At 47.7% G+C, this 13,563-nt stretch overlaps 1 protein-coding gene across 1 annotated transcript; it reads right to left on the reverse strand.

The window, feature by feature from the left end:
• Nucleotides 1-883: 883 nt before the first annotated feature.
• SMARCB1 (SWI/SNF related, matrix associated, actin dependent regulator of chromatin, subfamily b, member 1) lies at nt 884-12,871 on the reverse strand. The gene is made up of 10 exons (XM_051634105.1): nt 12,678-12,871; nt 10,765-10,876; nt 10,093-10,122; nt 8,654-8,783; nt 7,964-8,101; nt 7,225-7,352; nt 6,515-6,681; nt 5,903-6,093; nt 2,144-2,275; nt 884-1,254 (listed from the first exon to the last, which is right to left on the reverse strand). The coding sequence occupies exons 1-10, from the start codon at nt 12,768-12,770 to the stop codon at nt 1,215-1,217; spliced, it is 1,161 nt and encodes a 386-aa protein (XP_051490065.1). The 5' UTR covers nt 12,771-12,871; the 3' UTR covers nt 884-1,214.
• Nucleotides 12,872-13,563: the final 692 nt, after the last annotated feature.

The following is a 13,563-nucleotide window of genomic DNA, read 5'->3' on the forward strand; positions in this document are numbered from 1 at the left end:
ATGATAAATTAAGGCCAGAAAGTATTTTTTGACTGTGCTAGCAGTGTGGGTGGATCAGCAAGGATCATAAAACTGACTGGCTTTATCATGAAGGCCTGAATGTAACTATCAGGCTGCCAGCAAAACCTGCCCTGCTTGTAGCACCCATCAGTTCTGGCACTGCCTGCTAGGAACACTATCCAAGAGCTGATGCACCTCAACAGCAAGGTTGACTCTAATTAGTTTTATAAGCAAGCTTGAATTTTTTTTAATCTCACTTTAATGGATTTTGGGTTTTTTAAGTCCCAAAAAAAAGACAGGTTGTTTCTAGGGTTGCAAACTCCTGACACTGCAGTGCTAAGGGTGCTGAAGACACCCACTTTGCTTTGGGTGCACTATAATTGGCAGCTGTGTGTGCTGACAATGACCACAGCAAAGCCAGCAGCTGAAGAGAAGCTGCAGTCTGAGCGACAGCAGGCTTCAGCTTTTGTACCAGCTCAGGGACTTCGTTGTTTTCCAGATGCAGTATTCACAAAAAAAGGGTTCACCACACACCAGGTTGACATCTGACAGAAATAAACATTAAGTTTGTGACTTCAGTTAAACCTGTCTACCCTTGTCAAGTAAGCCAGCTTAACAGCTCAGCCAGTTCGAGACTACACCAAGTGTCTAACAGACCAACCCTTGAGTTGTTGGCTTCTTCTAGTTTTAAGCCTCAGTCTCACTTTCTCTTGCAGCAAAAGGTTTTAGCTGTTTAATCTGTTGAAGGAAAACTGAATGTACATGAGTGTTGAGCACTGCACCCAAAAGCATTAGTATTAGGTGCTGGGATTGCTCAGCCACCAGAACAGCACAGAACAAGACGAGATTCACTGTTCACTCAAACTTACTGGACTCAACTCAAGTAGTATGCATTCCTTTTATTTAAAAAGTTGTACTAATAGTGCATGTTGCACCTATACAAAAGAACCTTTCCACTGTCCACACACAGGTATGTAAGGGCTCCAACAGCTGCCACAGGTCTCAGCTAGACCACGAGCTAACGCAGCGCTCTTGCTACATGGCATTCAGGTGGAGGGGGTGGGGGCAGAAGTCAGCAGTACTGGGAACTCTTGGCAAGTGGAATGTGTGTCCCTTTCAGGGACAGAAAGACCCCTGCCAATCCTAGATCCATTTGGGGAGAGCAGTAGGGATAAAGTCTGTAGGAAGAGCACCAGTGTCACAACAGGAAGAGATTACCAGGCTGGAGCAGTGTTGGCCAAACGTCTCATGCGCCTAGGAGAGAAAGAAAGAGGTACAGTGAGGCCTGTGCTACAGTCATGTGAAGTCTTACTAAAACAAACACTTCTGGGGGGGCTGCTACAGCTTTGTGACCTCAAGAGACAGGTTTATTGACTTCCCTTGTCACCTGAGAGTGCCCCTGTTGATAAGGCTAAGACACTATTTTCAGTAACAGCTTTTAGAGCATTTTTACTCATTAACTTGGATTAAACTGATCACTATCAAAAACTTCAGCCAGCCATAGCTGAAAAGCAAAATAATTATGAAACAATGTTAACCAGCAGTAAAATCCTGGAAGAAGCTGACCCAGCATATTTACTGTTTCCACAATGTATCTTTTGGAGAGATTTAAGCAGTTCATTCATATGTCAGGAGCAATTTCACTAAGTAGGAGTGAGTGCTCTCAACTGCTTGTCAAACACTGCTCAGTGGGTCTCTCTGGCGAGCAGAGCTCCTGCTGGAATCACAACACTGCTCCCATGCTGGCAAACAGGTTGGCATCAGTCAGGCTGGAACTGGGAGCTTGCCCATTCCTACAGCAAACAGCACTTTACCCTACATAAAAGGAAGCCTTGTGGCAGGACTCTAGGTAGTGTGAGAGTGTGTGAAACTCCAATACTTTTTATTAATGCCTTCCTATGGAAACAAACCCCCCTGCACAAGCAGAGAGCCCAGGGAAAAGGGAAACAAGGATAAAAAAAGGTGTGGAGCAAGGTGATAAGAGTTTAATATCCTGAAGCTAAAGGGATAGGAGTTCCTGTTTTGGTGTGTGAGTTTGAAATCCTGCCAGTTGGCTCTCAGAAGAGAAAGAAAAACAGCAAAGCTTTTAACTTCTGTCTTAGGGACAGGCCAGAAGGAGAACTGTCTGAACGAATGGCAGCACCTTGTATTTCTGTCCTGGTCTCTGATCTTCTTCTCCATCTCGGCATCTGTGAGGGTTTCCAGAAGAGGGCACCACTGGTCAGCATCCCCCGTATTGCGAATAGCGATTTCCACAGTCGGCAAAGGGTTCTCGCTGCATGGCAGGGCAGAAGGCAACAAAGCAAGGTCCATCAGTGGTCCCAGAGCACTCCTCTGGGTTACCAGCCCAGATACAAGACATAAAGACAACAGAGCATCATTTACAGTGTTTCAGGCTTAAGTATTCATTGTTAGCCCTGCTTAGTACAGTCAGGTTCCCAGAAGAACACCCACAGCTGGTGGTTACCATCTTGGGAACCTTAAGTGGGAGACCAACTACAACCATCTCCTGTCATCACAGGAGAGAGGCTTGTCAAAGCAACTGACACAGTTCCCTCCCACACAGCCCATTATGGAGCTGGCTGACAGTGTTCAAACCCAATAACCACAGGCAGAATTCATACCAGTTTATTAGTGCTGAGAGCACCCCTCCCAGAGCAGCAGCAGGGACTGTTCACAGGGATCTTTGCCCAGCTTTGCCATTCTGAACTCTGCCTTCCTGGCTGCAGTCTGCCTAGCACACCTCTGACAGCTCTTTCCTGGCAAAAGCCTGGCTTTCTGGGAGCCTGGTGGGATGGGAGCCTGACAGTGGAAGAAGTTGCCATGAAAGGGCAGTCTTTTAGGACCTGCTGTTGCAACCAGAGGCTGTGGCTACTCCTTGCACAAGCAATGAGACACCAGGCTCTGTCCCAGATCACCAAATCTGTTCCTCAGAGATCTCTCTGCCCTGACCAGCTGTATTATCACATGCACAAAAATATTTACTGCTTCACAAGCCACTTTTCAGTAAAAGTCAACAGGAACTGACCAGGAGCAGCTTCCCAAATATTGACAGTGCAGCCGGAAGCCCAGCATAAATACAGAGGAGCCTCAGAATGTAAATGTTTGCTTTGAATTCTAGGAAGTGGCTCAGCCTGGGCTGCACAAAGTGTGTGTGTGAGAGGAGCCCTCTGGCAGGTGTGTGCACACATCCGGCCCCCTCCCCCGGGACATGCCTCCCTGCACAGGAATCCAGCCCTCATAGGCAGCCCTCTTGTTCCCCCAGGAAGGAAGTCAAATGTAATTGTCATGGGAACACATAATGTCTCCATCAAAGCTATTCATCTAGAATAACAACTCTTCAAAGTTATGCTACAATGAAAAATTAATCCTTTGGTATCTGATCTTGGGAGGAAGCTTCAGTCAAATCCACTGATTGTCCACTAAGCAACACTCAAAACCAGGAATTTCATCTCAGCCTGACTGCTACACATTCCAGGCTAAATGATAGATCTTAACTGGCTTTTTTGATTTGATAGTGTGGTCTCTCCCTCATTTACTATGCTTAACACTGAGGATCCAGTAGAATTAAATGGGGGTTGGAAAGCCAACCTCATGCACATAATTTCATTGCAAGCCAACTCAGATATCACACTTCTGTAGGGCAGGATCAGAGATAAACTGAAAAAATCCTCTCTGATCTCCCAGCCTCCAACTAAGACAGCTCCCCCTCCCCTGTTATTTTTTGATCAAGAGGACAAATATCAGTTACCTCTCTGCTTCCAGTCCTGCCCCTTCCATGGGGCTTTCAGGCTCTCCTTGTTTTGCACAGAGCAGGCCAGCTGAAAGAACTACCCTGGCTTTCATCAACTAAAAAGACAGTTTCACCTCTCCCTCGGATGATTAAGAGGCTTATGACTTCTTAAACCCCCAGTCCCTCGAGATATTAAAGTTCTTTTGATACATCTAAAGCAGACCCTTTCCTTACATCAGTGGAATTACTCTGGAGCAACCACCACTCCTGTGGTTTGGGAATTCAGGAACTAACCAACCACAGAACCCAAATATCATTAATCACTGTAAGGTTTCAAAAGTACTCCTTTGCTGGAAGGAAAAAGGGAACAGGAGGGCATGTTTGTACTATGACACAAAACAAGGTTTAAATTAGATGTTTTTTTCCTTCCTGAACAGCTCATGTCTACATACTTTGTTCTGTTGGGGTTCCCCTCCTAGTTTTTCAGTCTGCCCCCTGCAATATTGCAAGCCTAAAGGAGGCCAGAAATCTGCCTGTTTGAACTACCCCTACATGGAAGCACTCTGTAGTAACCAGGGTCAGATATACATTTTTAGAGAACAGCCTGAAACTGGCATTAATCTAAGACTAAAACCTTATTTGCTGTGGGTTACAAAGGCTGATAGGAAGCTAAGGGAGAAATGAACCCCCTTGCAAGTATTACTGTACACAGAGATGATCTTAACTCTGGTATCTGCAATACATGGAGAAGCATCAGAAAGAGAGAGAACATTTAGGTCCACATTGAAAGCCTGCCTCTGACCCACCAAGTGACAAGAGTTAGGAACAAATGTCCTGCAGGCTGGAAGGCAGTATGCTAAGGAGTTACCAAAATTACATTAACCAGGGAGGTAAATTGTAAGGAGAAGTGAGGGCTTCCTGGCCAGCATGGTGTGAGCAGGGCCACCTCTCTACTTCAGAAAGAAAGCTCAAAGTCCTGGGGATGCTCAAGCAACAAGGAAAAGGAACTTAAGAATAATGCACACACAAGCTAACAGTTTTGGTAGAAGAGTTTCATTCCCATGTGGTAAAGAGTCCCGTTTCCATTCTCTACTATGAACCACTCTGGGGATCACTTTAGAACCAAGTAGTTGCTGTGGAAGATTTTCAGGATAAAAATAACCTCCAGAGGAAGCACAGTGAGACTAGTGGAAAAGCAGCTGGTCCAGAGCAGATCAGTGCCCATTTTCCACAAAAGCTGACTAGACAGAGAACCTATGGACAGAGCAAGAGGAAGGAGAGCTCATGGCAGCAGCAACTGCCCCAGTTCCCCCTCACTTAGCCCCACACCAACTACTCCCTGCCCTCTCCCTGAGGCAGGACGCGGTTGGGCATGTTTCCCTTTGGTGCCCAGGCTGGTCATCCTGCTTCCCTCAACTGACCTCTACAAAACTGGTATCAACAGCACCATTCCCTCATCTCTGCAAACACATCAAATACATCATTTGCTGAACTCTTAAACTTCCTCTACTGTCACCATGACCTGAGGTCAAAAAACCTCCCAGCACACATTAAGGGAATCTTGCAGCCTGCAGACTCAGCAGCCTGCTGAGGATAACATCAGCACAGTAACCCACCACAGAATGCTGCACAGCACAACTGGAAATGATTATTATTAGGAGACAAGTTACAAAGCTGACTAATCAAACCTGACACTGCTGCATTCCAGCTGTGAGAAGGGCCTATGATCAAGCCAACTGTAACATCAGCCAGAGCAAAGCACGACAGTTTCAATCAGTCTTAGTTCAAAACACCAAAGCTTGAGACAGTGAATGGCCCAAGTCAGGCAAAGCCAACACACCAGAAACGTATCTGGGGCTCATCATTAGCATAGATCAGAAGAGAGAGACACAAGGTATTCAGTCACTGTTAATTACAACAGCCTTTCATTCTGCAGCAAAAGCTGACACTTCATTAGTATTTGGTCTTGGAATGTATGACACCCAACCGGAAAAGATACTTGAGCACAAGCACAAAAAATTGTAAGGACAGAATGGGTGCAAGCTGTAAGGACCAATTCCAAATGAATCTTTCTGCATCAGGTCAGCTGCTCTTAGATTCATTGATGCCAACACCCATGAAGCATCAATGTGCACCCACAGCCCTACTGGGAGGATGACAATTCTGTACCTGAAGGCGTATGTCTTCTGATGCCAACTCAGCTGTCCCCGGATGCTGTAGGCAATAGTAGTGACAAACTCCCCACCTAGGCCAAGTTCTGAGCACAGCTTCAAAGCAAACTTCTCTGGTGAATTCTCCTTCTCTGACATGTCCCATTCAAACTGGTCTACAAGGGAGATGTTCCCTACATGGATGTTGAGCTGGAGACAAGGGAAGAAACGGGTCATTTGTTTCCATTCTCGCAATAGCTTGTCAAAGGTAATTCAACTGAGGAGGCAGAGGCTGGAGAAGCAGAGCTGTTCATTGCACCTGCAGAGCTACTTGGCTCAATTCTTAATTCCAGTACCATGAAGACAACTCCACTTTGCTCATTGAGGTTCAGTTCTTTCAAAAGGACTTGACAGTGCTCTCACTATTTTATTATTTCAGGGGCTGGCACATGAACATTTAGTAATCTGCCACTGTGGTTGTGTTCTTAATACAAAGGACAAAATGCAGTGTGGATACAGGACTAGAATTAAGAGCTCCTTCACTCTGAGGAAGCCTTTGTACTCCTCCCCCATAACATAACCAGAGAAACCCAAACAGTTCCACTCTTACCCTACTGCCTTCCTGTATTACCTTAATAATAACTCGTTGGTCTGACTGATCTTCTAGGATACTGTCAGTTGGGTACGACTCGATCTGCTGTCGGATGGCAGAGGCAATGGCAGGGACAAAGGTGAGAGGATTCAAATCCAGGTCATCACAAAGAATCTCAGAGAACATTTCTGGGGTCATTAGCTTTTCTGATACAGAACAAGAATGAAGAGACACTGTTAACTTTCTTAGAAGTCAATCTCTGCCACGTACAGAATACACGCAATTAATCCCAGTGTGTCAGAGGGAACCCCAAAGGCATCATCTTTTGCTTTTAAAAGGGTGTTCTGTGTCAGGCTTATAAGGACATGCACAATGACACAGGGACCTCAAGCCTTCTCTTCTTGCTCCATGGAGAACATGTAGCTATGGTCTGATAATACACACACATAAAGGAGCCACACACAGGAACTGTTTTGTATTTAAGGTACCTCAGCTAACGGACCAGCCTCAGACTGCTGAGCTGATGAACTGAATCAGGAGAATAGGCCACTTAAACTCTTCAGAGTACACATGTCCAGGAATGACTGCAACCCCTGGAAGTGGCAGAGCATTCACTAAGACACTTGAGAGCTGCAAAGCTCTGTCTAGATGGGGCAGGGACATGCACACTCATGCTTGTTCTCTTTTTGTATTTGGTAATGGATACAACTGTCTTTCTCCAGCCTCAGGAAACTCTCCTTCCAACATACCATTCATGTTCCACGTAAACGCATCTCTGAGTTTCTGCCCATCAATCTCCATATCAAGCCTGATTGGAACCAGAACCTCTGGCTGGGATGCATTTTCATGGATCACTGCTGGGTCATGGTCATCAAAGCTAACACAAAGAGCAACAACACAGTATAAGCAACTAACACATGACACATCTGGCATCTACAGAGAAAGCAATGTTTGCCAAAGGTAATCCCCACACTCCAACTCCCCAGTCAGTCTTTAGACAAGACTACTCAATACAAGCTCACAGGGCTATGGCAACCAATATCACTTTATCACCTTTCACTTCCATCTCTCATTATACATTCCTGCAAATGTATAATGGAAAAGTTAGTCACGACCCACAGCAGCATTTTCCATTGAATAAATTAGACCAAAGTTAGTGGAATGTCAGTGAGAGGCAGACTGTCCTTCACAGAGAAAGTTTGCAGGCTCCTCAAATGACAACCACTCAGCAAATCATAAAGTAAAAGGAACTCATCAGGAAAAGAATGAACCATATTCCTGACAAAAGGAAAGCCTCCTCTCTGAGCCGTGGCTGACCCCTGTAAGGAACAGCCTCAAAGACATACAGTTTAAGAACCTCAAATCAGTGACCTGTAGATATTTTGCCAGAGGTGAATCACATTACATGGAGGTGTCTGCACTGCCCTGGCAGTACATCATGCTGGTAACAATTCCTTTCCCTTTTTTGGAAGCAGGAAGCTGTCTTACCACAGAGGGAACGTCCTCTTCTTATCCCTGCCCATGCGGTTTCTGTTAATGGTTGTTGAGCAGGGCACAGCATCCAGGTGATGAGAACTGTTGGGCAGGGTGGGCACCCACTGGTTGTTCCTCTTTGCCTTCTGCTCTCTGAAGAAGGAGACTGTACGTTAAGCTGCAGGCCTGAGCACCACTAATGCTTCTAGGCAATGGCTGAATTTTAAATGTTAGGTTCTATTATAAGATCCTGCTGTTTTATTCTGGAACCCTCAACAATACTGTTCCACATGGGAAGCCCATTCTCCAGCTCACAGTTATGAATCCAGGTGCACCATTATAAATACTAAATACATATTTGGATTTTCTGTCTATAAAGGGACTGCTGATAAATGCACTGTCTCCAGAAGGCAGTATGTGCAGAGTATGTTCTGCAAAACATCTGTTACAGCTGGAATGCAGTAACTGCAAAAAGAGCTGCATCATCAAACACTTCTGGTTTTCTTCCTGTTGTATGTGGGCAGCAACCCAATCCTTACACTCTGGAGACCTTCATTTGCCCAACATTGCAAACAGCTGTTAGCACAGACTGACAAGCACCCTCTGCACAATGCCCTGGGTTTATCCCGTTTCTTCTGCTTCTTGCCCCATCTGACATCTTCCAAGCAGCTCCCTTCTGATCCTGGCCCTCAAAGCTGCTGTTACCTGAGGTAGGTGGGAGGTTCTGTGCTGATGGACACTGCCTTATACTTCTCATCGTTTCCATCCAAGATCTCTTCCACTTCAGAGGCCTTTAACAGTGTCACACTAGTGGCTAATGTTGTATAGCCATGATCTAGTAATGGGAAAGATGCCACTAATTAATATAGACAGGTCCTATTTAGTAATGGAGCATTAACAGGCTGCACAGTGAAAAGCCCCCCCTGAGCCTACAGGAAGGACCAGAATAGGTTACCCAGTGGTACAAGTGTGTCCCCCCAAAGTCTCTGGGCCTTCATTTACCTGCTCATAGACATTTAATGTTAGAAAGGTTTTGACATGGCATTTTGTACACAAGGGATGAATGGAGATGACAAAGATTTCCACTGTCATTTCTGAGTTGCCAGAAGCCTCCACTCTCCCTCACACACCAGGATGCTCTGCTGCTGGGGTTGATTACTTGCATTGGAGTGATCAGAAGCCCAGCCACAGTGCCTGGCACTACAGAAATACAATTAGGTTTTGACATCCATCTGAACAGCAGGAATAAACGGGACTTTCTTGGGAGCAGGGGTGGAATGTCTCAGTTAATACATGGCAATCCCCACCACAAAGCCCAGAGAAGTAATTCTAAAGACAAAGGCAGGATGACACCTTAGAATGGGTGCCTAGTGATAAGAGCCAAGATTTGCAAAAGGCATCAATATGTTTCTACCTTGTATAGTTACCCTGTTCATACTCTATGAAAAACATCTTTCATTTGGACTAAGAATCAAGACACAGGGAGAGTCAGAATTACATGAGCTTCCCTCAGGTGCTACCACTGGATGAATCTCGTTCTTCCAGGGTGCAACTTATTAATAGACTCTGCTCATTTCTGTTACAAAATTTACCTAAGATGAAAGTGAAGGCTACAAAAACAAATTTTCACAAAAAAGTCCTTAATCCTCATAATTATTATATAAATTTTTAAATCTAATGTGCTTTTACTTAAAGAGAGGAAGAGAAAAACAATTCTTTCCTACCCTGAGTTGCCCTTTGGAATCACAGGGTTTAGCTCTGCATACCTATATCTGCCAAAATGATATAAAATCTCTTCCACAGCCTTCTGAGAGGAAAAGCCCAGAAAACAGTAAATCCTCAGTGGACTTAAAGCTTGGAAATAGAGAGGCAACGGTCAATAGAAAACCTAGTAAGACTTGGGGAAGAAGAAGAAACCTCAGGACAGCTCTTGCTGAATTACAGAGACCCTCTGCATTTGAGAGTCCCACTGGGATTCTGAGAAAGAGGAGCTAAGCATGTGATCAGGATGTGCAATTAGAGCAACCACAGCAATAGATCAGAGGAACAGGATTAGACATTAATAAACATTGTAATAGCACCAAAGGTCAGAGTGGAGATTCTTCCTCTAGCACAACTCAGAATAACAGGCAGATAAAACTTACATCTTCTGGGACTGTGAGACCGTTGGTTTTCTGTTGGAATAAGAAAGAAAAGAAAGCAATAGGTCAGCAGGATACTTGGAGGATGGAGACATTAAGTCCAGAATGAAGCATTTATTTTCATTACACTTTAGTCCAAAGCATGTACAACAAGTCATACTGCTAAGAAATTTAACTGTTTGTTATTAGTCTCCCACCAAAAATAAGAGCAAGGCAGCTACATTCTCATTGTGGCATTTACATCAGTAGCAACACACAAGAAATTCTGGGAGGCATAAATATCCCGGCCCTGCAAGAAGCAAAGTTAAGCAAAGATGCACATTTTCATTGGGCTGTCCTTACTACATTCCTGCCTATTTGACAAAAGAGACAAAAATGCCTCTCTGTCTGTAAAAGTCTCCTCTGGGATATGGTATTGATTTTGAGATGTGGCTTTTGTTTTGTGATGAATGCAGCCAATGCCAGGAAAGCCATGATGGACGTTTCAACTTCAGAACATTTTCGATCAGTTGCTGTTTGTTGCTAGCTCCCAGTGCCACCACTGCAGAGCCCTCCAGCAACCTGACGTGACTCGCCCAGCCCGAGAGGTACACAAGCTTCTGAATGGCCGGAGACAGATTTTAAAGGCTAAATTTCAGACAAAATGTTACTGGGAATGTCTGCTCATCTTCTCACCATGTGAAGAGGCCACTATCTTCTTCCTCTCTTCCACTGTGGCTAGTCTCCTCCAGAGTGAGGGATACCTCTTGTACAGGGAACCCCGGAACATACGCAAGTAGTTCCCCACCTGCAAGAAGAAAAGTGGACACATGGCCTGGTGTTCCAGTATGGTCTGGTATTCCATTTAAAATGATTGTTAGAAGGAGCGGAAACAAATTCAGCTCTCTGTAACAGGAGGGACCTCCTGAGGGGATTTTTTTGTTGTTGTTTTCCATGACAGACTGCACTAGGCTCAACATCCCATAGCACTGCAATTTTTGCAGCAATACGGAGAAGTACATTTTATTAGCACTTATTTCACTGGTCCAATATGGAAAAAACTCCCCTCTGTTGACAATAATCCATGTGATAGGAACGGACTCAATTTGTTTTCATGTATTTTTGAACAACCTAACCTTTCTTTACTTCAATTTCTGTTTCAATGCACAATGCTCAGTAGGAATGAAATCAAACCAGGTACCCAGCTCTCCAACAGTGATCACTTTTACTGTGCCATCTAGTCCTTGCTCCAACTCAACAAATGTTCACAGACTTGTACTCTGTTTTAAATCCTTTGAACATGTAAAATGTGATTGCTGCCAACAATCCTCTTCCAAATGTACTTACCATCTGTAAAGCAGTTCTGTTCTTCCTGCCACAAGATCCTCACCTGTTCAGCAGGACTTGCTGAACAAGATAACTATTTCTAAACTCTAAAATCACATTTTTAGACTGGCAGAACACCACACAATAAAGTTTTTATTCCTTCTTTGACAAGATTCATTTTGATCTTAACATCTACTTTCAGGTAAATTTTAATCGGATCTGTTGCTCCACTGTGCTGATGAAGGGGCAGAAATCAATGGTTGATAAAAAAGACAGCCCTTCTTCCCCCTCCCTGTGTCTGGCACAGCAATCTCACAGATTAGTTGACTGCAGTTACAGTTCTTCCTTCAAGCTCACTTCACATGAGCAATCAAGAGGCCTTTTGTCCCTGCTTTAACCCATACAGCGGGCAATGTAACTTTTCCAACATCTCCTTTTTGCATCAGTGAGGGGGCTAAAACGTTGTTTTCCTGTTTCCAACTGTGACCATTTCACTGGTGCTGAAGCACCAGTGACTCTTGCTTCGAGGCAGAAGAGCCTCTCTCAGCCTGAGAGCACAGACACCAGGGTGCTGAAACGCTGCTGAAACGCTGCACCCCGTGCTGGCTGGCAAGGCTGCTTTGTACAAGGCTAAAGGAGCTTTGCTGGCTGATTCTGGCCGTGCTACTAAGCACAAAGGCCTGGGTGCGGACTTAACCACCTCACAGCGCGCAAAACAATCAAAACTTCTGAATACGCGCGCTACAAAAATGGATGAACAGTTATCAGGGAGCGAGGCCTCGAATCGGGGGGGGCTGAGGCTGAGATCAACGCGGATCCGCTCCTCTCCTCGTCCAGGAACTCGCGCGGGTCTCCAAGAGCCGCGGGTACCGGGAGCGCCGGTCCCAGCAGAGCCCACCGCCCCGGGCAGGGCAGAGCCCAGCAGAGCCCACCGCCCCCGGGCACGGCACAGCAGAGCCCACCGCCCTCGGGCACAGCCCAGCAGAGCCCAGCAGAGCCCACCGCCCCGGGCAGGGCAGGGCACAGCAGAGCCCACCGCCCTCGGGCACAGCCCAGCAGAGCCCAGCAGAGCCCACCGCCCCGGGCACAGCCCAGCAGAGCCCACCGCCCCCGAGCACAGCCCGGCCCGCCGCTCCTAGCCGAGGGCAGACGGGACCCGCAGGGGCTGGGAGGCCGCTGCCCCTCCTGCCGAGGCTCCGCAGCCCCCTCCCCACCCCTCCCCAGCCCCTCGGCATCTCCCCCGGGCCCGGCTCCCGCCCGGGCCGTTGCGCGCTGGGCCGCACCTCGGAGCCGATCATATAGAACTCGCCGTCCTCCTCCAGCTGGAACTTGACGGGCTTCTGCCCGAAGGTTTTGCTCAGCGCCATCATCATCATCGCGGCAGCGGGGGCGGCGGCGGCGGCGGCGCCCGGGGCCGTGCGGGGGTCCCGGGGAGCGAGCGGGGCGACAACGGGCAGCGCCGCGGCCTAGTGCGCCCGCCGCGCTGCGCAGGCGCGGCCCGCCCCGCGGGGGAGGGACGGACGGACGGACGGACGGGCAGGGGGTAGAAAAGAGGCGGTTTATTGTGGCGGGGCGGTACATAAATACACAGCGCCCACGGGCAGGTGTAGGGGCTGTGAGGTGCTGCGGACACGCCGATGAGGAGAGGCCGGCCCCCCCCCGCTGCGACGTGTCCCGCCGGGGGAGCGGGGAGGCAGCCCAGGGCAGCGCCGGGGGTTGGGTTTGGTTTGGTTTGGTTTGGTGTGGTTTTTGGCGTAAGGCTTTGAGCGTGCAGGGGTGTGCAAAGAGCTGGAGCGGGGCCGCGGGGTGTCAGCCCCCGGGCCGGTGTCCGGGCGGGCTGGGAGCGGAGGGACGGGGCCGGTCAGGGCAGTGACGAGCAGCCCGGGCGCGGAGCCGGGGACCGGGCTCGGTGCGAGCACAGGGAGCGAGGGGCAGTGTCCAGCACTGGCACCCAGCACCGCGGGAGCGAGGGGCCCCTTGTCTATGTACAAATCAGTATAAAACCCTAACGCGGACTAGTGACACGACGTAAAACCGGGAGTCGGGCTGTGGCAGGGTCCTGCGGGAGGGGACCCCGGAGCAGCCGCACGTCTGCGCTCCCCGGCCCGCAGTGTCCTTCCGAGGCCCGGCTGAGGCTGGGGAGGTGTCTCTCTGGAAGCCCTTCTTCTC

This window comes from Apus apus, chromosome 16, assembly GCF_020740795.1.
Source record: "Apus apus isolate bApuApu2 chromosome 16, bApuApu2.pri.cur, whole genome shotgun sequence".
Classification (NCBI taxonomy): domain Eukaryota; kingdom Metazoa; phylum Chordata; class Aves; order Apodiformes; family Apodidae; genus Apus; species Apus apus.

Coding starts and splice junctions, on each gene's coding strand:
- SMARCB1 (XM_051634105.1), bottom strand. CDS start 12,770: ATGATGATGATGGCGCTGAGCAAAACCTTCGGGCAGAAGCCCGTCAAG. Junction 10,123..10,764: donor GATAGTGGCCTCTTCACATG/GTGAGAAGATGA, acceptor TTATTCCAACAG/AAAACCAACGGTCTCACAGT. Junction 8,784..10,092: donor GTCTCACAGTCCCAGAAGAT/GTAAGTTTTATC, acceptor TCCCATTACTAG/ATCATGGCTATACAACATTA.